This window comes from Thunnus maccoyii, chromosome 10 (assembly GCF_910596095.1).
Source record: "Thunnus maccoyii chromosome 10, fThuMac1.1, whole genome shotgun sequence".
Classification (NCBI taxonomy): domain Eukaryota; kingdom Metazoa; phylum Chordata; class Actinopteri; order Scombriformes; family Scombridae; genus Thunnus; species Thunnus maccoyii.
Window position 1 is genome coordinate 12892443 of NC_056542.1, and position 24011 is coordinate 12916453.

Here is a 24011-nt window from a genome sequence, read left to right on the forward strand (position 1 = left end):
CATAAAGTCTTTGTATTTTAGGATCTATTAAGTAGCAAACTGTTGGTCCAAATTACACTCTTAACTATTGTTCAATTAAAGGCAGGTGCACTAGAAAGATGCAGCATCAACTGTAAGACAAATGCAAGCATGCAGTACTATATTGTGGTCTGCCACAGATCACAATAATAAGTAATTAATTTATTGGCTAATTTGCCTACAGTAGTTCTGAGGTATTACCTATATAATAGAAATTCACAATTCTGTACTTACAAATGATTGTCTCCCTTTTTTCCGCACAAAGGACTTCTCTCAGACAAAGGACTTCTCTCTGTACTTGTCTTGTTAGATCTTAGTGCTGCATTTGACACCACTGACCATCACATCCTATTACAGAGACCGGAACATTTAATTGGCATTAAAGGAACTGCATTAAGCTGGTTTAAGTCCTATTTATCAGATCGATTTCAGTTTGTACACGTTAACAATGAATCCTCCATGCACGCAAAAGTTCCACAAGGTTCAATGGATGGACCAATACTATTCACCTTATATATGCTTCCTTTGGGCAATATTATTAGGGAAACACTCCATAAATTGTCATTGTTATGCAGATGATACTCAATTATATTTGTCAATAAAGCCAGATGAAACCAATCAGTTAGCTAAACTTCAAGGCTGTCTTAAGGACATAAAGACCTGGATGGCCTGCAATTTTCTGCTATTAAACTCAGACAAAACTTAAGTTATTGAACTTGGCCCTAAACACCTTAGAAACACATTATCTAGTGATATTAGCTACTCTGAATGGCTCAGGCTCCTCTCCTGTGGAACCATCTTCCGGTTTCGGTCTGGGAGGCAGACACCCTTTCTGGGTTTAAGAGTAGGCTTAAAACTTTCCTTTTTGGTAAAGCTTATAGTTGGTTAGTTGTGAACATTTTCCTTCAATTTAGCGATGTCTTCTTTAATCAACTAATAGTCATAGATTTCTCTCATCAGTGAATTTAGTTGCACATGATTTCTCATCAACACAAAAATTGACAGTTATGTTCCACAGACTTTATTTTATCTGACTCTTTAACGCAATCTTCTGTACAACACTGTTCCCTTCTTTGAAAACAAAAAACAAAACACAACAAAAGTTATGTACAAAAATAAAGTATGTTTAAAAAAAAAAACAACAAACAGATACAAGACAAAAAACCAAAATAAAACAGTATTAATGCTTATTTGTGTGTAGGGGGGGGGGCTGCTATAAATAGTGACAGTATTTAATTGAGCTTTAGTTTGCTTAAATATGCTGAGTACTCAGTTAATGAGAAAATCTTTTTCATTTGATAGAAATCCAGTAGCACCATTCTGAGTTCCTCCATCACACTGTGTGCCATCCGTCCACTGAGGCTGGACGGCATTGCCTTTTAGTGTTTCACATGAATAATGGGGCTCATTGCCTCCATGCAGTGCAAAAAGGAAAAGAGAAAACAAAAACATACCAACATCAACACCCACCAATGAACATGTAATTCAGTCTCTTTGCCATTAAAATGCTGTCAAATCTTCCCAAAGTCTCTCACCAGGAGAACGTTCTAATGAAACTATTTCCATTATCATTGTAATTTCATTGTAGTAATATTTTCCATATATTGCAATTTTTTTTTTTTGCCGTGTCCAATCATTATTTTTTTTAATCAAACTGTATCTATGATTGGTTAATACAATCATCTAAGCAGACAAGTTGCCTGAAGAAAGCAGTCCAGCAAAACTAGCCAAACAAACATACATTTCACATGAAGAAAATGTAATTGCATGTTGCAAAAGGACACATAATTTCTTCATTCAATGGACGAGTTCTGTTGTGTAATTACATTATTATAGTGTCAGGAACTGAAGATTGAAAACATTATCCTTCATTTTTTTTCACAGAAACTGTACAGAAACAAAAATGTAACATATGTTATTGTTATAACATCTTCCAGGACCTGCACCACACATTTCCATTAACACAAGTATTAAGTGTAAGCCAGTTGACTCACAGACAAGGCAAGAAGTGAAGGCAAATGAGCAGAAAAACAAATAACAACAATGTAACAGAGCAGGTGAATGAATATGCAAAAATATACTCAAGAGTCTGTTTAACATAACCATGTAGCTTAGAAGCCTGCCATATATTGAGTTACAATTATAAATCACTCATATCGACTGATATAAAAACCATCTGACAAGCAACTTTGACTTTTTTTTTTCTCCCTGCGCTGACAATCAAAATCTTGCACATTATGCATAAGTCTCTTGTTCTCAATGGCAATTTTGATTGTCACTTTTTGGGGTATAAAGCACATGTTGGTTCCAAAGTGAGCAGAGGTCCAACACCTCTGTTGGTCAATGAAAAGAATTTTAACAACAGTTCAGCTTCAGCCTTTGTATGAGACTGACTGTTGAACGTGCTCATACCTCTTTAGTGATCACAGACAAGATGTGACATTGTTTTGTTGATACGTATAGCAGTTGTAGTGCATTCTAAAGACAGCCGGCTTGGTCATGTGAAGCACTGAAATACAGTATAGCAATACATAATACAATAAAAGACACTTAATAATTCATTATACAGTGTATGTACAACTCTGTTCAAAATGCTCACACCTGACTCTTAACATAACTGTTTCTTTTGGACTTAATCTTTGCCTTGCGGCTATGTTTCTTTCAAAAAAATTAATTTATTATATATCAAATACTTTACAGATTTATCCCATCTCTTTTTTTATTCCTGTCTACTTTCATTTATATCTTTTTTGTTTCCCTACATAGCCATAGTGGTCAGGTGCTGATGCCCAAGCAGCCCCTTACGCCCTGCACCTGCCCCTGGGTGCCCACCTCCATTGCCGTGGCCACAGTATTCTTGCAGGTTCTGACGCAAAGTAACCAGTGCGGAGCCCAAACAGGCACGATTTGGAGCCAATACACCCCCAGGAAGCTGGAAGAGGACAGTGGCCACCCCAGCCATGCCGTCATCTGTTGGCTCCAGGGTGATGGGCCCTACTTTAAAGGAGGAATAGGAAAAGCCCATGAGCTGAGACAGGAAGGGGTCAGAGCGGCAAAAGTGCTGGTAGCCGCTGTATGTGGATGGGTGGTGATTATGTGAGGCCGGGGTCCCAGCAGTGGTGCTGGCATAGTGGTGGGTGTTTAGGTAGTGCAGCGGTAGGTGCTGGCCACTGTTGCCCCCGCCACCTAGGGTGAGGTGATGGTGGTGGTGGGCTGTGGGCCCGGAGCCTGGGTCATGTTTGTAGGAGACAGCTCCTGCCCTGCCCCTCTGGCCCACCACCACTCCCCCTAACTTGCTTGTGCGTGCATGAGCAAGAGATACAGTGCCGCCCCCCACCCCTCCACCAGATGAAGGCAGGTAGATGAGCTGAGGCTCCTCTGGCTCCAAGTATATGGTGAGTTTGGCAAAGGGCCGAGACGCCATCTTGGTCATCTCCTGGATGTGGCGACGCTGCTCCCGACGGAAATCTAGGAACTGTTTAACCTTCCACAAGAGGACACAGACGGACAGGAAGAGGAAAAAGCAGGAAAAGAAAACTGAGAAGAAGACAAAAAGATCAATGTGGGCTTGGTCCTGTCGCAGAAACAGCAGGCCTTGGGATTCTCCCTGCCTCTGCCCGGTCCCCACACCTCTCAGAGCGATGTAGAAGCGGCTGGATTTCAGGGAGTGCACCTCGTGAGGGAAGGTGATGACCACACGATCCCGAACACCATGGACGATCAGCACTGTTTGTGGTTTCCACACAGTAATGTAGGTGATGAGCCCTTCAGCGCGCTCCCCTCGAATTTCTCTCTCTGCTCCTGCGGGTTTTGCTTGCAGCTGCAATGGGGTGTGGGAAAGCATGGGACCCCCAAGACCGGACGAGGCGTTGACCTTCATAGGGGAAGGAGGTGAATCCTTGTCTGTCCCAGTTGCCGTTCCCCGAGTCACTGATTCCTCCTCAATTTTGATGGTGTGAATCCCTGTCTGCCGGTCCACATCCACAATGAAGGTGTCATGAGAGTTGGACACATACACTTCCACCTCACCGAAAGTAACATCAATTGTGACCCGAATGTCCACATTGGTGAACTTTGGCTGGGCAGCGAAGAACACAGTGCGCCCCCTTGGCAGGTTGCGGATGGTGGGATCATGGAAGCAGTTTGTCTGGGACGTCGGGTCAAAACAGCATTCTGTGTCCACGTTGAACTGACGGTAGCACTGACGCCCGTTCACCGGTGTGCCATTGAAGGAGTCTTTGCACTTTGCACACTTAATGAAATTTAAAACAGAAAAAAAAACATGAGCCATACTGCGGTATGGTTAAGGTGCATTATTTTTCATTATTACTGATTTTCACAAAAAAGCTCTATATTCTTAAAAAAGGGTTCATTTATTAACATGTTTTCACCCAGATCCTACATTTCCAAGCATGATGTGCACAGAATGTTATCTGTGGATATTGCCATGACTCCTAATGACCACTAGGCTGTACACAGGCCAGCCACAAGTAAATGAATGAAATAAATAAATGAAACAAAATAGGGTTTAAAGGGCTACTTTGGTGTGAAAAATAACACCATACAGGTTTTTAAACAAATAATCCATACTTAAAATAACACTATTCACATCTTGATATGGTTGCCTACTTTAAAACTTTTTCAATTTTAAATATAGCTTTTATTAATGCGGAAAAGTTTAAAATAACTTTCAGCATGTACATACCTGTTGCCTGTAGCAGTCTTTCCGGTCACTTTGAGGACTGCTGAGACACGAGGAGGTCTCTGTGTTGTTTTGGCACGGGCAACCTGTGCCATCATGTTCATTGCATGTGTCTGCATGACCATTACACTGACACCTGCAATTAAGAGGAGGAAATTCAAACTCTAAAGAGGAGAAAATCTAAACACAGTAGTGAGACTGAAAGGGTAAAGTAAAATAGAGAAATAATAATAATAATAAAAATAAATAAATAGTAGAAAAATACAACTTCTTAAATGCACAATATGTAATTTCAGCTGCTAGGGTTCTCTCAATCAAAACAATAACAAAAGACAGAGTGTGATGACGGTGTGAAGTAGCATGGAATCATGGGAGTTTTTGTCTTCATTGTTAAACAACAAGCTTCTCCTCTCCAAAACAATCAGATTAGTGATTAAAACAGATAAAAACACTGAATAGAGCAGTTTCATGTTAAAGATCAGTGTTTTTCTGAGGCTGTTCAGTGGGCACAGGACGCCCAGTAGGAGCTGGTAGCCGAGCTGCTGCCAACGTTTACTCAGCTTTTTTCTCTGATAACTTAAGATCCAGACGTCCAATGACTAAAATCCTTCATCCCGCTAAAAGATATAGTAAAAAACTACCAAAATGTAAAAAGTTTATCATAAAAATGTAGCTAAAAACTGAATAAAGTAAATTTATAACAGTTTCTGTCAAACAACCACAATGCAGATTTATTATCTTGTATGTGTGTACTTGTTGGTAGATGCCATTGTGGCAAACAGCCACAACGCCGATGTATTATCTTACAGGTGTATACTCTTTGGTAGAGAGGGTATGACACCATTGACAGGTGACAAAGTGAAACAGACCTTGATTAAAATTACTGATTTCTCTGGGTTTGAAAATTGCTTGAAACATTTGGATAATGTAAGTACACAACTAAATACAACACAAAATATATAACATACTGTAGGTCTAGTTGTTTTTAGACATTTTAACGCAGAATAGTTACATATTATAGCTTAAAGTTTCTATTCTATTAAGGGATTTTTATCTTATTATTTATACATTATTTGATTGAACACATAACATATAGCTACATGGAAACATTCTTTTTGTAATTTTCTAGAGTTCATACAATCAATATTGGTGCAAATGATAAAATTTGATAGATATGAAAATATGTAGAAATAATACAGAAATATATGGGAAAAAATGCATACAAATATATGTTGAAAGTGCTTAACTATCAATGGTTTAAAGATAGACAAATAAATGCAACTTTTTTGTTGCATTCATGTCACAACAATAATTCATAAAGAATACATGAATGGATGCAATGGATTACTCCAGTGACACTGTAAATTCATAAAAGCCTTATTACAGCATGTAACAGCCTATATTAAGAAAACACATTAAGGTTTAAAATTGTTGGTGTCAGCAACTGAATCCACTAACTGCTGAGCAGCAAAGGTCACTCACTTCTCACACTTCCCCTGCAGTAGGAAGTAGCCACTGAGGCAACTCTCGCATTTGTCCCCCACGCTGTTGTTTTGGCAACTCACACACACGGCATTCTCTTCTGTGGGACCCTCTGACACCCAGTTCTCAATCTGATAAAGGGACAAACAGATATGGACTTCTGAAACTTGATAAGGAGTTAGAAAGATGACAGTGCCCAAGACGTATGAGTAAGCACATTTGCTAGTGTGCTTGTTTTTACATAGAATCAGGAGGATGGCAGACACTTACGCTGTTGGGGTCGAGGGGGAAGAGCCGTGGGTTATCAAGGGCTTTCTTATGTTCATCCCGGGATAGACACACAGCACTGTTTCCCCTGCAAAACTCCCGACATGGACGACAAGTTCCACCTCCCTTGGCAGAGCCCACAAACAGAGGCTTACACTTCTCACAGTGCTTACCCTGGAATCGGGGGAAAGGAGAAATCATTAACCTAAGAATGTGACTGTGTTTACAGTATGTGCACGCGTTGTGATATGAGCACTTACTATGGTGTTATTGTGGCACTCAAGGCAAACATCTGGTTTGTTTACACCAGCACAGTTGCTGTGTTTGTTGCAGCTGCACTGAGAGGAGCAATTATCCCCCACAAAGCCAAAGTGACACTGGCAAACTCCTGGTGACACACATGTCCCGTTCACACAGCCCTGTGCGCAAACTGGCTCACACTGACCGGAAACACTAAACAAAAGGAAAAACAAAAGAAACTTGGGTAAAATCTGTATTGTGATAATAAATACAGTATCTTTTAACTGTCCTGATGTATTCAGAGCCTGCAGTACGAATGCTGAATGGAAATACTGATAAAATCTTTCAAAGGAGCTGACCAGTGACGAGTGACCTCACCTGCTGAGTATATAACCCTGTTTGCAGGTGCAGTGGTATCCCTGGGGTAGGTCATGGCAGTCCTGGGTGCTGTTGCAGTGGTGATGGCCATTTGCACACTCGTCCTCTTCTGGACAGTGAAGGAAAGACCAGCTGCTGTTTCTCAGGGGGCAAACGCCCTCACTCACACCTGGAAGAAGAGAGTGGAGAGACGTGAGCAAAACAGGGATCAGAATAATGTAGCATTGAACTGGTTACACTCTACCATCCTCAGCTCCTTTGAGCGAAGATATTTCTCACCATCAAGTCCTCCTTGCAGGCATCGTCCAGCCCCATTGCCCCCGCGTGTAGCACACCAGCCACACTGAGGTCTGGCAATACACTGGGAGCATTGGGTGAGCTGTGAGCACTGGGGAGAGCAGGAGTCCCCCCCAGAGAGCAGACGACCACACTGACCCGCTTCACATCGCAGGGGCACAAAAGATGGACTCATGCACTACAGAAATGGGGAGAGAGGTTATTGGTATATGAACATGCTTTTATTAAAATCACACACATGAATACTCAAGCAGTGCAATCTTACCTGCTGCAGAGCCATGCTCCACACACAGTGCTGCCAGCCCCCGTCAGAGCCTCTGGACCCCAGACAGAGGCTGCAGTTATGGAGAGTGTGGCAGGGAGGAGGGCATGGCAGAGGGGGAGATGACTCCACCTGCATGGGTGAGACGTTGAGCAGGGCATAGCTGAAACATGTCCAGTCATAGGTGGGGTTCACGCTCAGGATGCGCCTTGTCTCGCCTGGAGAAATGACAACAAAGTCAGTTTTTTGGCCTATTGGAACACTTCAGGAGAAAAAATAAGCCTTGATTACCAAAACTCAGCTGAAATGTTAAAGTATCACTGAAATCACATTCAGTCATCCTTTTTGCAGTCAAAAACAACACACACATTTTTTATATCTTTGTGGAAGTATCAGAAACAGCCCTTTTCATCTCAGTGGCTGGAAGGGCATGTAGATAAGATCATAATTCATCCACATGCTACTAGGTGTGGTGATCATAATTACTGAATAACAATTACTAGTGTTTTTAATGTTTTTATTCTTATCTATTTTCAACTACAAACTGAAAATTAGAAAAAGCATTTAGTAATTTGTATTAAAATTCATAATTTCTTTAAATCTCTTCATACCTGTGCGTTTGAATTGGCGAGTCCACATGCATTTTCCAGAAGCTGTGCACTTGGGGCAGTCGGAAGCCTCACAGCTGGTTTCGGTGCAGTTGCTGGACAGGAAGATCTCTCGCTGGTTAATCCGACAGTCATGTTCAGATGTGCAGCTAACAGAGCTGCTGATACAGGCCCCCTCTGGACAGTTTGTGCACCACTTACACTGTAGAGCGGGCTGAAAATTTAAAATCAAGAAAATATTTCAGTTAACAGATAGGATCCATCTCTCTTTTAGTTAGTGAGGGTGGTTGAGTTGGGGTGTTATATGTTACCTGTGTTGGACTGGAGAATGTCTTGGGGTGTCTGGCGAGGCATTCGCTGCAGGTCTTAAGTCTGCGGCACTGGTCTGGCTGACGAGGGGTCGGGGAACAGGGAGACTGACCAGTGGAACAGCCCACTCTGATGGAGGGGTAGGAGAGAATTGAGTGGATGGTGTGATGTATTAGTAGCTGCACATAACCCCAAGCTTAAAAACAATGCACTTATTTACAGAGTTGCTTTCAGTCAAATGCATTACCTCTCAGCAGTATCAGAAGAAGTACAGGTTCCTCTACACCAAATGCAGCTGCCTGTGGTGGTGTTGCAGGCCTCCGGAGTGGGCAGCAGTGCACAGGGGTCAGAGGGCACAGTTAGGGTTAGAAGTCGTCCCAGCGTGACCCCATTGAAGCCTCCTGACAGGAAGAGACGGCCGCCCCAGCTCGTCATGGCAAGAGATACTGAACGATTAACTGGATCTCCTATGGCTGAGCCTGAGAGAAGAGACGAAAGCGGTAATGTTATGGTGTGGTCGTTTATAATTTGATGATAATTGAAGCTGCAGAGAGACATCAAGACAGCCACCTGGTTGTATCCAAGTGTTACAGTTGATCTGGTACAGAGACACAGAGTTACTATAGTCTTCTGCTTCTGTCCTCCCCCCCACGATGACCATGGTGTCTTTCATCAGGGCTGCAGCGTGGAAGAAACGTGACAGGGGCTGCACAGCAAAGAGAAGATACAGCAGAAGCAGATAAGTTATCTCTATGCAGTGGACTGACAGAATGCTTGGCTTGTCTAATTTACTGACCTTTGAGAGGGTGATAGAGCCTAGATGAAGTCAGCTTCTTACCTTATTGCCCTGTGAGGGGACCAACAGAGACCAGGTGAGGTTCGGGTAGTACAGACTGTAAAGCTCTCCTGAGGGCTCCACAGTCTCCACATGAAAACGGTAGCCTCCAAAGACATAGATGGCATCAGTCTGCTCATGGTAGACTGCTGAGTGGCCATATAAACCTGAGACAAGAACACATAAGACAAAATAGGTTTCAATACAAAAACCCCCTCACAGAACGTGCCGAGAGGAGACATAACGGCTGTTTATTTTTTTGCTGTCTATTTTTCACATTTTCAAAATGTAATACTGACTTTCTCTGTAGGATAGACAAGTAGAAGAACTACTGTTGTATTTTTGTATGACGTGCATCAGTCATTAAGTCACTGAGTAAAAATTGTTACAAGCCTTGATAAACACAAGGCCTCAAATACCTGTAGGTGGCGTGCCAATGTGGGGGGCAATGGTCCAGTTTCCAGTATGAGGGCTGAACTCCAGCAGATGGTGGTTGAAGCCATTCTCTGGGGAGTAACCTCCTATCAACAGCACAGAGGAGTCTCGACGTACAGTTAAAGTATGACCGGCCAATGGGGGCAGCACTGTGCTCTGTCAGAGGTAGAAGAAAAAGAAATTTGTTAGATGTAAAATAACTTCAGATTTTGCAGATATTTTATTTTTCCACAATAAGTCTAATGTTAACCTTGTGTTCTCTCCAAACTAAACTGCTGAGATTGAGACTCCAGGTATCCATGGCAACACCGTTTTGAGTGACGCCGCCCACCACCAGCATGAAGTTGTGACTGGCTCCATGGCTGCCAGAGCCAGAGTCATGACTGCTCAGCAGTGCAGAGGCGTGGTGATAACGAGGGCTGGGAGTAGAGCCCTCTTCTACAGAACTTGTCAACATTTGCGTCCAACGGTGCTCTGACACAGAATATCTGAACCAACATGGGGAAAATGTGTTATTATACACATATAGACAGTTAATTACATGATACAGTATAAATATAATATGATAACACCTATAAAGTTTCATAACGTGAAAAGGCTTTGGCATTAACATTTACACTCTTGGGTTACTCCTACCTGTAGATATTTCCAAGAATGCCCTCTGACAGAGAGAGTCCTCCATACATCCAGAGGTTGCCCTGAGGTCCAGACACCAGGGAGTGGCCCATCCTATGGAGGAACCTGTGGGCCTGGTTCTGTGGAGCAAGAATGTTTATAAATGTGTGATAGTGTGTGCTGGGGTGTGAAATTAATGAATTGCGCACATGTTAGAGTGTTTTTTGTATTTGTGTAGCTATGTTCTGCCCCTACCACAGTCAGTTGTGTGTCCAGCAGTGTTTCCCAGACCAGGCTGTTGGAGTCCCGAGGAACAGAGCAGTCTGAGCCAGCCCAGCTGTCTGAGCACACGCACACTCCAAGAGACTGAGACAACCAAAATATGTTGATTAGCAACTGACAAAAATGTTTTCTCATTTTTTTATATTTCAAAATCCTTGAGTTTTAAACCTTAATTACTTTAATAGTTGTGACCAAAGATGCAAAATAAAACCAAAATGTAAACTTTTCGATATGAATTGCCACCCTTCTTACTATATTACAAGTTCCTCTTCCCTCTGCTATTCCACAATCCTGAGGACACATGGGCCGGTCGCAGTGGGGTCCTCCGTATCCCTGAGGGCACTGGCAGAGCCCCCCTTGGCAAAGGGCTCCACCTGGACATACAGGTGACCCTTCTTCACCCTCATCGGAGCTCTGGTGACACCGCCGCACCCAGAAAGATGCATTGAAGCCTTGAGGTTTGTTTGAAGACACGTTGGCCTCAAAGTAGACTGAGATCACACCTGGTGGTAAAGGAAAAAATACAACAGTGTGTCAGTTTACGCACCCTCTACAACTTGGTTACTGCAAATAACCAGAATAGGTTAATAGCCCTTTTCCATACACATGTACTGGCTTGGCTTGACTCGGTTTGACTCGGCGTGTCAGCCCAGCATGGGAGGGATTTACATCTCCATTATAACAGGGCTATTCGCTTGAAGGTGTCTTTTTAACTGATGACATGCTTGTCTTGAGGCGATGATGTTTAAAAGCAGCACCCTCTTTAGCGCTGTTTACTCAAGCGCCCAGGAAGTACGCCGCGCGGTGACTAGTGGTCAAAGGAAGGGCTGTAAAACGGTGGATAAACACATTTCATTTCCTATAAATTCTTGACAATAAAAGTTATGTTGTTATTTAAAAGCTTTTCATATGAAGCAGCAAAAGCAGGAAACGTTGGGTTTCCATCAGCAGTAACTTAACAGGACTCCTAGACCACTGAATGCGAGCAGGAAACAGTAAAATAAAGCAGATATCTGAAAATACAAACAGGGATGCAGTAGAGAAACTAAACTACCAAAGTACTGAAAGGTGAACACACAGAGAATTTTAAAAACGTCTTTCTCTCTGGTCTCCAGTACAGGCATTAAGTCTGACAGTTGAGAATTGAGTCTTGCAACACGCGCTTGTTTGAGGGGGAGAAAGGGGGTCGTCTCGGGTTGGCCACAGTCAGCCCTGCCAGCGAGACGTCACTGCAACCCCCTTGGAGGTGGGTCGGGCGCACTTTGACTCGACTCCGGAGATGGTCCATCTCAAGCACGACTCGGCACAACTTGGCGCATTTACACTGGTAAGGGAATGCAAATCAACATGGCATGGTTTGACTCTGCGCTCCCAAAGTGCCCATGGAAAAGCCCCACAAGAGTTTAAATAACAAGCTTCCATGGTTTACAATGACTTCCTGTATGCCCTGAGTTTACATGATCTGTTAATTTAGTTAACAGTTATCCCACAATTACTACTTAACTGGCTCAAGTTTGTTAAGTGAGACTGTAACAGACTAAGTTTTATCTCAAAGTGGATTTCTCCTGACAAAATGTTTTTGTGAATTAATTCATGGAGAGATACCTGAAGTGGCCTCAACTGTGATAGGCTGAGTCCTTGTGGTGCCACAAAATGCTCCAATCAGGTTGTGATCTGAATGCACGACTCCATTGCCCAGAAAACGGGGAAGGCCATCAAACACATAGACATAGGAGCTCTACAAAACAAAAGAGATGTAAGGGAGACCAGTTACTGAAATATCAACCATTTTTTATGCCGTGGCACAGCTAACGTATTAATTTGCATATGTGCTTGTGTGCATGATCAGGTTGTGTTTGTACTCACTTTACAATGTGTATGGGAGTCTGGGTGTAGAGTGAGGGCTACAGGGGGACAAAGCTGTCTGGGTAGACAGGGTGCCAGGTTCTCAGTCACAGACAGGACCCACAAGCAATGAGAAAGTCCTCCTTTCCCCTCTGTGCCACTTCTCCATCCCAGGGAAGAGGAGAGAGGAATGGCAGAGGAGGAGGTGGAAGACAACAGCACAGAACGACCCTGGCACTGGCGGTAACATGTGCCATTGTTCCTATTGGAGAGAGTGAGGTGTTAGGCTATACCATGATAAAAGTAATTTAGATCGTGATGAAAGAATGAGAAAGTATTTAAAAAATTCACTGAAATATTTTTCCACAATGTTTGCATTTTTCAACATTACATTATAATCTCCACTCGTTTATTCAACACTGTTTTATATCAGTGCAGAAACAGAAAATAACTGAAAAGCGTGCATTACAGTCATGGTATATGAGGAAGATCTCCTTACCTGGGGTCTCCATAGTAACCAGGGAGGCAGGACTCACAGTGTTGTCCCTGAGTGTTATGTGTGCAGTAGCACTGGCCTGTCTGGTTGTGGCAGTAGCCTCGGAGAGGGTCGCCATGGCCATTACATTCACACTGCACACAGCCGCCGCCACCAGCGAGAGCTGAACCAAAGCTACCGGGACGGCAGTGCTCACAGTGGGGCCCTGTTGTCCAGTCTGAAAGACAGAGCAAGAGTGTTAGAGGATATTTCAATCAGTGCAGTTTGAGTTTTATGAACTGTGAATACAATTTAAATTTAAAATCTCCCAATAAGGCTGTAAAGAGGCTGGTTATGTTGGCCTGGTTCAGTATGAGTTAAAAACAAAAGATGACTGACAACAAGCTATTCAAATAAGCCACCTATTAAAGTCTCACCTTGGCATTCATCACAGATCCCTGGTGCAGTAATACAGGTGGAATGAAAGTTGCAGCCACAGTCCACATCACATTCAACACCACTCAAAACCAGAGTGGCAGGGTCAGATGTCCAACCCAGGGAACATTCACACTCAAACCGTGGACTGCCACTACATTGACCCTCACGACACTCATTGTAGCACCTGTGGGAGGAGGAAATTAAGTTGGGTTTTTTTTCAGTTCTTTCTCCTAGATTCACATCATCAATCCAGGCAGGTAAGATTGTGAAAAACAGTGAGATGAAGAAGAACACATTTTAAATGACCACTCTTACGTCTGGTTGCAGTGCAAAGTGCCATCCCCTGTGTAGCCTCTCTCACAGTGGCACTCATAGGAGGTGGGGGTGTTGATGCAGGTGGCAAAGGGGTGACAGTTGTGGAGACCCAACCTACATTCCTCTACATCAGGGCAGGCAGGGTAGGACCAGATTGCATCTTGCTCTTCGTCATCCAGGTGCTCCAGCTCCATCTCCATTTCCAGGGGTCGCGGTGGGGCCGAGGTCTGGGGCTCAGGGCTGAAGAGCAGGACAAGGAGAAAGTGAACGTTGCAGAAGTACACATATCCATCTGTTCATCTGATCCTGAATCATCATCCTGAATGTACTGTTTTCCTATTAAGGCTACTTCAGTATTCCACTGCTATCTAGCTACAACACACAGTCCAGCTTGCAATGCATGTTTACAAGGTAACACCTAATGGTTCCTTTTGGAGAATGGCTCACTGACAAAATAAATGTTGATACAGCTTGTAAAGTGTAAAACCCAGCCACCTGGTAACATTTTTGACTTTGCCTTGATTTTATGGACAGCTGGGCACAGGAAGGTTGTACTAACAGGACATTCTATGTTTTAAGGAGGACATTATCCCAATGGTGCGCTCTGGCTTACACTGTTATACTCAAATTTATAAATGCGTTGTACAACTTGAAGTTAAGAACCTCCTCCACTCCAAGAACTAAACTACCACACATAAATTATGTGGGAAACACTTCACCCACATTATTTAAAATATAACATTACCCAAAAAACAAAAATACTTGTCTTGTAAGAAAATGTCATCTGCTTACAGAAAGCTTTCTGCATTTGTGGTGACGGTGCAATAAGAGGTATCTTACTTTGCTGCTCGAGCTTCAGCCACAGCCACACTGCAGTTATACACCGAGGGGTCATCCATTCCAGCCCAGTCTCCCCTCAGACATCTGGAAAAATGAGTGGAAAACATTGAAGAAATACAAGAAAATTCCAACAAAAACAATGATGTTTAACATTCAGTAATTCTGCAACAGACTTATTTATCTGCAATAGTAATGCATTGCACTATACGTATTTTCTCTCTACAGTGTATTTGTCAAAGTACTGTTACAAGTTTGCAATACTTACTTTCCAATTGTGGGATTATTGTAGTCACCACACCAGCCACACTGAAATGTTCGCAGGCAGTCTGTGCAGGTGTTTAAAGCTGAACATTGCTTACACTGGGGAACCGAATGAACACTGACGAGCAAAAGAATTAAGAATCAGAATATTAGATTTTTAAAGTGGGTTTTAACTCACTTACAGACAGAATATATTTAATTACACAAACAAACCCTTACATTTAAAAATGTTGTCAGCACTTTGTCTTGTTTTGAATAATGTGAGTGTACTATGTTTATGCTTAAATCACCAAACAAACAAGAAAGCAGGAAACTGAAACTGTGCAATTGCAAATAGTTAAGTGCATTGAAAAATATAACAAAAAAAGTCTTAAAAATGTCCTTATTTTACCTGTCGTACCAGTCCCTGCACTCTCCATAGGGGTATTTTGTCAGGTAGGCAGCAAAATAGAAGCAGGCCTGGGCTGACTCACACCATGCACACTGGCTGGAGTTAGAAAGGCACTCACCACAAGTCTTCCTCCTTTGAAGAGATGAAGAAAAAAAGGGGGGCAATAAGGGTGAGTTGTAGGCTCTGTTTAAATCTTGTTGTATGGTCTGTTATTACTTGTATTAAAAATAGTTATTCAACTCACTGGTTGCAGACTTTAGGACACCCCCTTGGATCACGTATGGATCCGTCTAGTCTTCCTCGTCGACTGCACTGGTAGTCGCCTTTCTTGCTGGAGTTTATTTGCCACTCGCAATAAGGGTCCTGCAGGCCAAAGTCAGCTTTGCATGACTATGTATTAAGCTTTATAATATTAGCAGCATTATGACACCATATGTTAATACTCAGCGTTATCTGTGATGTACCTGAGTACAAGCGGAGCAGTCTCTGTACTCTTCACACAAGGTGCAGTGCTGGGGTGCCAGCAGCAGATGGCGCTGTGCTTCTCCCTTTCCTTCTCCCTTCTCTCCCTCAGGGCAGAGCTCGAGGTCAGGGCTGTCCCGCAGCAGGCAGCGGGACAAAGTCGGACACCAACCGCAAGACTGGTCGGATAGACAGGCCAAACAGGACATGTACCCTGAGCAGGTACCTGAGCGGTACGGCTCTAAGAACAGGAAGGAGATCTCCTAGAGGAAAAGTAAGTTAGGGGGGAAAGAGGGCATGAGGTTAGAGTTAAGCTTTAGTTTTACTGAAGACAACTCATTGTGTGACATATCTTATTTTGTGGGATTTTAAGTGTTAAAGGTAGAGTGAGAGATTCTGGAGAAATATTGTTCAAGACACTTTTTGTCAAATTCAGCGAATATCTATCTCTTCACAGTCTAGCTGTCTGTTCTTTGTGTGCGCTGAAAAAAAATCCGGTGTTCATACACAGCCCTGGCTCTGTAAATGGGAAACCAACAAAGTGGCTCGCACTGAGCCACACAACACTACTCCAGCATATCAGCAACAGGGGACAATTGTGCTTGTGCACAGGACAGGGGGAAGTCATCAGAGCAGCTGTCTGTGTGAGAACTTGACAGTCTCCCGTCTCCAGCACCTGTTGAATGGAGGGGGAGGGCTGGCAAACTGGAGAGAGAGAGAGGTTGTGAAAGTGTTTTCTCACACAACAGATACGCTTCCATTTATAATTGTAATAATTTTATTAACTGTATCAATCCACACTGAATCTGAGACAGTCTCATGGAGACCCCCCACATTTTTTTACGCTACAAGTCTGTTTCTATGGTGTTTAGTGAAGCATAATCTGAGCAGGCAGCTGTTTAAATCACACAAATATCCCACTGTATATGTGTTGAACTTATTAACTGCATCAATAAATCAATAAATGCAAACACTGTCGATTTTTTCCCGTGGGGCTGACATGCAGTGGTCAAATTTCTGCTGTCAGTCAGCCTGGTGAAGGCAGTTTGTCCGGCTGCTGTCCTCGCAGCTCCCCAGCAGCTGCAGCTGACAGACAATTGGTTATGTGGACAGAGACGCTGTATACAGGTTGAGTGAGAAGTGGGGAGGCTGCAGAGTGTGGATGGACTGTTGTGTTCACATAAGACAAAAATTTTGTTCTGCTCATGGTAATGTGTGAGAGGAACAGAAGTGACTCTACAACTGACGCATTGCTCTGGATTCCTCCATATTTCTCTTTTGGTTGTTGCCTTGGCAATGCATGTCCATGAATTTGGGGGGGTGGAGCTTCTGAAGGAGGATGAAGGGAGGGTTGTATTTGTTTGGGTCTTTCTCCAGAATGACCCACTATACACTTAACAGATCATATTATTTTAAATACATGTAAAAAAAAATGCACATACATCACATGCACTTATTGCTCTACTGACAAGTGCTTTTGCACTTGACAGACAACAAACTTTTAATTCTTTTAACTTTCACTACTAATGTAGAATAAACCAGGACTCACACTCCCTCCAGGCAGTGTTCTGTTCCAGGTCAGGGCCATCTCACTGGTCTGTCCTGAACCTGAGTTGTTAAGGTATCCCTCAGCTTGAACGAGGTAATGGTTGCCCCTGGTCAGGTTAGAGAACAGTCTACTCCCATCTGTGCGAGTAAGCAGCTTTGACTCTTTCTCCTGCTGCGCTGCCCAACGACCCACTACTTCCTGCTCAGCCAACAGGTTAAAGATGCATGATGAGAATTAGAGACAAAAAAAAAGTGGGGAACAGTTAAGTAAAAATGGCAATAAATAAGTGCTAAACACTAAATTGTGTGAGGTGAAAACGAAATTAGTCTAGTACAACAAATCCTTTCAGCCCCGCCCAATTCCAGATGAGCAATTTGTTTAAAAAAAAAAAAGTGTTAAGATGCAGTTTTTCCTCACCAGTTGGCTGGAGTTTGGCCCTGATGCCATTCGAGCCTCAAAGTGGAGCCTCTGGATGCGAGCCCACATGGAGACAGTCTCAGTGGGAGGGGGTGCAGGTGGAGGGGCCCCCCACAATGGGTGGATGAAGCCCCTGAACTGTAGGGCTACGTCCATTTCTGTGGTGGGGCTAAGGATGATGGTGGTGCTGCGGAGGATTGACACCTGGCGAAGGGGTGAGGAGGGTGGAGGATAGTGGAGGGTGGATGGAAGTGGAAACACATCAACAGAAGCACTATTCTCTACAAACTGCTCCACAAGTTTGACAAACTACTTAAAAAAAAAGGAATCCTCTCTATGAGCGCATTGCAAAACAGACAGAGAAAAAGAAAAAAGAAAAAAGAAAAGAAAAGTGAGCATTGGAGTCAAGAGGATAAAAAGCCAGGAGCACAAATAAGAAAAGTACATTAAAGGAGAAACAATCATAAAATTCATAATATGCGGGTTGGAGACCTGCAGTGGAGTTAAAGTGTCAAAGCAATTTTGGAGGAAGGAAGGAGGGATAAGTATAAGCAGAGAGGGAAGGAGTTACAACCACAACTAGTACAGTAACCACTTGAGATTTGGACTCCGTACCTTGTCAGGCTGGGAGTCGTTGCGGGGGTGCTGGAAGGTGAGCAGGTGCAGTCCCGGGACATAGTTCTCGGTGCGACAGGAGTGGAGGGAGGTTAGGAAAAGGGTACGCTCCCCCCACCAGCCGTACGCCCCTGAGATCTGGTCCACACGGCACGCACTTTGCTCTGTGAGACCGAGAGGGAGAGGTCAGCACACAAGGAACACATCTGACCTCTTAAAATCTCATAATACAGCAGCTTCCTAAAGTGTACTACTGTACTGAAACGAGTGTGATGAGCGACTCTTGTTTGACGTGTGTCCAAATGGAGTGAAACAACTTGATTTCACTGCACCACAGGAAGTATGTGATTGAACAGGCAAGTCAGATCATGGTCTGAGTAGCCTGTCCAATCTCAGCTGGGTATAGTCAAGTCACTGTGTTTCATCTCTGACACGCACCCAACATGAGTCTAGTCCCTCCCATGTCAACTCCCAACATCTTTTCTTTTAGTCTGAGACTCAGCCCTTCTCTTCTGCCCTCCTTCCTCCCTCCCTGGGTCTCACCTGACACTGGCAGGCAGGACTCATTCTGAACACACCAGCCAAATTCACCAGGGGCACGGGCCAGAGAGGCTGGAGTGCCACTGAACACCAGACAGGACTGGCAGTCAGACAGAAAGCGTGCCAGGCCCAGGCAACCAGTACTGCCGCACTGTGAACAAAAAAACAGGGATAATCAATTACAACAGACAGACATCCGACCAAAAACATCAAAGTGGGAAAAATGTTTTGTGTCCGATGATGTGGGAATGGGTATAAGAATAATATATTTCTACTATAAACTTGAATGGATTATGAAAGACAGAGGTTGTGCTAGGGGAAATCTTACCGGGTTAGTGGGCTCATATTCTCTGCATCGGCCTTCACACCAGCTGCACGCGGGGTTCTTCAGGCACATACTTTCGTCTAGTGCCTCAGCACAAAAAGCATCCTGGCAAAGCAACACACACACACACACACAAAAAACAATTTAGTTCTCCCTAGTTGCTCATATAACACAATTTCTCATTCTTTCTCCCACAGATGGTTTTCACGCAGCATATGTAAATTTGCCAATGATATGAATTCCTGTTTTATGACACTTTCACTCACCCTATCTCCTTGATCACTACTGACAAACAGAGGAACTTTGTAAGCCACCAGGTCTCCACGGGCAACGCCACTGTAACCCCCAGCAACCAGCAGCACTCGTCCCTCCATCACAGCAGCAACATGTGAGTATCGCCCCCTCACAGCATCCCCATCTTAGAAAGAAATGAAAGTTTTGTAGGCACTGTGCAAGTAACAAGAAAGTAATTACAGATGAAAACTGGGCTGTGTGAGAGTTGTGACAGAAGATGCACTCTGTAGGAACTCACTGAGTGACCATCTCTCCCCAGCAGACACCCACTGATGACAGCCCAAATGGTAAAAGAAGATCTCCTCATCATAGCACTTCTCCTCTTGGTAGTGAATATGTACATTCCCTCCTGGGAGAAAAAGGCAGGAAGAAAAGAGATAAATGTAAACTGGAGAGCACTGAATAGAATGGATTTTGTCTGCTGGTTTCCTCGATCACTATGCTCACCATAGACCACCATGTAATTTCCAATGACGGTGGCTGAGTGGAAGGCTCTCTCTCTGGGGCCTGTTGCTGGGAAACGGGAACGGAAAGATGTCCAAAACCGTCTGTCCACATGGAAAACGTCAGTGTTGTTCACCCTCACACTAAACCTGGAAAAATAGACAGTGGTTAGTATCAATAAAGACAATGTATGTATTTTTACTTGTTAGAGTCAAAATACTCTATTGATGACTACTTCTTTTATTATTTAAAATAATTTCTACCTCTGCTATTCTTATCTTTATCCTTTTCTGGATTGCTTAAATTATCAAGTTTGCCTACAGGAATCGCTTGACTTTTATCTGATCTAATCAGATGGGACAAAAAGTTTACATTTCACTCTGTGTATACAGGAACACACAGAAATGTCACATCTGCAGTCCTCCAAACACACCAACTGACCAGATATAAAAGTGTATCAAATTTGGATATATGTCAAAGCCCTCATCTTCTCACCCTGTTCTTACCGGCTGTGAGTGTATTATTGTATCCAGTGTGCTCATGTAGGAGAGGGTGTGTACCTGGCAGTGGTAGGCCTGTGGCCTCCGTAGACCAGCAGCGTCCTGGAAGGGCTGTGGAACACCATGGAGTGGCCAGCAGTGGCCGGGGGCTTCCCACCGGTGGACTGAACAATCTCCCACCGTCCAGAGCCGTGCAGACCAAAACGAAATAGAGAGGAGGAAAACATATCCTCTTCAGTGCGACCTGGGAAATAAAGCGGGAGAAAAGGTAAGATGCTGCGTAGACAATAATTTAATGCTCAAGTATGCCAATCCAAACACAGACTGTAAGGTAAAAATATAATGTGAAACCCACCACCAAATACATAGAGGTAACTGTCTACTACAGCTGCGGCGTGATTGGCCAGCTTAGGAGCACCACGTGAATATGAAAAGCCATGCTGCTGCCAGTCATCCTGCAGTGGCCGGTACATCCAGACATCACTGGCCAATGAGCCGTTGGCTAGCTCTCCGCCAAAGATAACCATGTTACCCATCCACTCTACAGCTGTGTGGGAATGACGAGCCACCTAACAACATAGGAAGGTCGAAAAGAGTGTAAAACAGAAGGAAGGAAGGGAATGAAAAATATTGTGAATACTTATAATACATAGACACAGTTGGTCAGTAATCAGATTAAATCAGGGGCAAAAACTCTGTGTGTGTGTGTGTGTGTGTGTGTGTGTGTGTGTGTCCTCAAACCACTTACAGGAGAGTGACCATAAGACCTGCTTTCCCATTGGTTGGATGTGAAGTTGTACTTGATCAAGTCACCAAGAGCTCTGTTCAGGTCAAACCCTGGGGGAAAAATTAATATAAATAATATTATAAATAATAATATAATAATCAAGACCGTTGTCATTAATTGTCAAAAACACTAACAGATCCCACATAAGACAAGAAGTCAAATAAAGCACAGCAGTTAAAACAAATAAATTCATTCTTAGGTTTGTTGAAATTTAAGCCCCAAAACAGGTGTTTGTTCAAGTTATAATCAGTGTTACAAGAATTTAATAAATCTGCACAAGATTTAATGACCATTAACTTACAAATAGTGTGTTGCAAAAATTGGATGGAAGGTGGGTCTGTTCAATAAATATTACAACAACATCAGTAGAAAAGCAAAGTGTGTCACTCTCACCGCCAAACAAGTACATGGCTCCGGTGGAGGACAGATACACGCCAGCAGAACCTGTCCTGGGAGGGGTGTAGGGGTTTCCCTCGCTTACACGCCACCATTGCCCCGCCCCGCTGTCATCATGGAGACCAAGCTGGCAGCTGTGACCCAGGAAGCCTGGGTTACACAGACAACGCTCTCCTTTCTGTGACAAAACATGGAGAGTTAGAATAGTTTAAGATCAATGATCGACGTCTCAAGACTTATTCATTGCGAGATGAGTGACTCTTTCATTTAAGACTCTTTGTTTTGTGTGTTCATTCAACCATCCCCCTTCCTTACTCTTACCTTGTCACACTGGCCGTGCACAGAGCAAGCCTGGGAACACAGAGGGGTTGTACAAGCTGCTCCTCCCCAACCCTGATGGCACTGGCACTTTGATGTAGATGAATCACAGCGGCCATGACCACCGCAGGCTCCAGGGCACAAAGAGAAGGTGTAGGTTGCATTGAAGCCCAGGAGGTTGTAATTAGCATCACTAAAGAGATGAAGCAGCATCTGGAACAAGAAGAAAAAGAACACAAAGTAAACATAACCATAGTTGGAATGCTCTAGAGTTTCACTCATCATTTCTTAATTGGTTACCTTGCCAGACTTGGCCTCAATCGGCTGCGGCAGAGTGTTGCCACTCAGACTGGCTAAGAGAGGGCTCTGGTAGGAGTCTCCATCATACACAAACAGGTAATCATAAGTACACTCTGTGTCCATGAAGGTGAAATTCAAGACAATGCGATGACTGTTGCTGGGAGCTGGAAGATATAAAAGAGTTGGGAAATGAAGAAGTGTGATTAGTTTTAAACTTGTACTCACTTCTGCTATGAAACTAACAATTTAAAGGTTATAAGGTAACTTGTATAATCAACAGTTTTCCTGTACAAAAGACATTATCTTTGTTCATAATACCTTTGATTAGCCACTCGCAGTTCCCATTGACAGAGTAGTTTCCTGGTCCATCTGTGACGTAGCCTGGTGGTCCCCTCAACACCTGCCTGTGGCCCTTGCAGTCCCCTGCATGGCACACAGGTGACTCAGCAAAGAGCAGAACCACCAGGATGAAGGAGACGGGGAGGGGTGAGGCCATCACTGGCACAGCCTGAATGATGGAGAAAAAAAAGTAAATTGAATCACTTGGATGTGGGTCCTAACAGACACATAGATGCAACAAATAAATAAATAAATAAGAATGCAGCAGTATCATATAGTCTTCAGGTGAACTAACACTAGATCTATCACACAAGACAAAGGAAGTAGTCCAGCAGGATATATGGAATTATTTGTAATGAAGATCAAAGAGTCATGCAGATGGTGGTCCCATAAACAACTTCACTACCGACTGTTTACATAATGATCTTGTCTCTTAGCTAATCGATCTCACTGCAAGATTCAAGTCTCAGTCAACATGAACTGCTGTAAACTGCTACGCCATTCACACTGCCGAAATAAACAGCCTCAAATTACAATAGTTGATACGCAAAACCAGAACGGGAAGCAACCTGTAAAAAAATACTGGCTGATGGAGCTAGTTAGCAATCGCTAGCCCTACATACCGTTACAGTAGCTCACTTCCAGTGCACTAAACCCACAAACAAAACCGTAAACAAAAGGTTTTCACACAAGTATATACGTGCATAAGATAGATCAACATAGTGTTTATTTATTGCGTGTCTTACATCCAACTAGCTACAGCATAAACAATCTAGTATCAGCAATAAGGGGATCTCCGCAGGCTATCACAACAAGGCTAATGTAAAAGGCTGCTAAGCTAAACTAGCTAACGGAATACCGTTAGCTGGCTCGTCTGCACTTCTGCATTATCACACTTACCAGTTCCCGTCTCTTTGGCCCCATGGTAATTTACATTTTCAGCGACCCTTTTTTATCGCTAGCTACCACATGAGCTAAATTGTCGTCGGTGACTACTCAAGACTGACAACAAGCTAAATTAGCTGGTAGCTAGTGATTCGGAATCACTGCAGAGGGCAACCACTGGCTAATGCTAGCTTGTTAGCTTTACCATTAGCAAGCTCAGTCAAATCCAGATGCGCAATCGTCAGTGACTGCAAAATCTGTCAGGATAAAGTGATTCCGGAGAGTAATTCATCACTACGTAGTATTAATTACGGATTAAGTTATGTTTCTAAAACTCGGTTACTACATAGTAGGAAAGGCCTGCCAGCTAAATAACGAAGCCCTTTAACAGCATCGACGCGATTTCTGCGGTCTATCTTACAAACAGATGCCCGTTGTTTTGGTGTTTATGGCAGCTAGCGGCAGTAACCGGTGGTTGCCAACACAAAAGACAGACAGCACTGCGAGTTACGACCCACCACTGCCATCTAGTGGAGCAGGGAAAC

At 43.5% G+C, this 24011-nt stretch overlaps 1 protein-coding gene across 1 annotated transcript; it reads right to left on the reverse strand.

Annotated features, from left to right (window-relative positions):
- Positions 1–1016: 1016 nt before the first annotated feature.
- Positions 1017–23971, reverse strand: megf8 (multiple EGF-like-domains 8). The gene is made up of 44 exons (XM_042424087.1): positions 23482–23971; positions 22561–22750; positions 22243–22406; positions 21946–22155; positions 21622–21802; positions 21190–21278; positions 20797–21010; positions 20502–20685; positions 19945–20090; positions 19736–19846; positions 19470–19621; positions 19207–19308; positions 18882–19029; positions 18339–18502; positions 17724–17927; positions 17307–17504; positions 15760–16020; positions 15540–15658; positions 15296–15427; positions 14909–15022; positions 14644–14727; positions 13804–14043; positions 13488–13672; positions 13075–13288; positions 12597–12837; positions 12336–12468; positions 10983–11233; positions 10704–10814; positions 10470–10588; positions 10084–10321; positions 9818–9989; positions 9402–9565; positions 9134–9269; positions 8811–9042; positions 8566–8692; positions 8258–8468; positions 7650–7864; positions 7367–7562; positions 7088–7256; positions 6730–6922; positions 6473–6643; positions 6203–6333; positions 4724–4856; positions 1017–4270 (listed from the first exon to the last, which is right to left on the reverse strand). The coding sequence occupies exons 1-44, from the start codon at positions 23503–23505 to the stop codon at positions 2777–2779; spliced, it is 8667 nt and encodes a 2888-aa protein (XP_042280021.1). The 5' UTR covers positions 23506–23971; the 3' UTR covers positions 1017–2776.
- Between the last annotated feature and the right edge of the window lie 40 nt (positions 23972–24011).

Coding starts and splice junctions, on each gene's coding strand:
- megf8 (XM_042424087.1), bottom strand. CDS start 23,505: ATGGGGCCAAAGAGACGGGAACTG. Junction 12,838..13,074: donor GGTTACTATGGAGACCCCAG/GTAAGGAGATCT, acceptor TCTCTCCAATAG/GAACAATGGCACATGTTACC. Junction 6,334..6,472: donor TCCCCCTCGACCCCAACAGC/GTAAGTGTCTGC, acceptor TCCCTTTATCAG/ATTGAGAACTGGGTGTCAGA.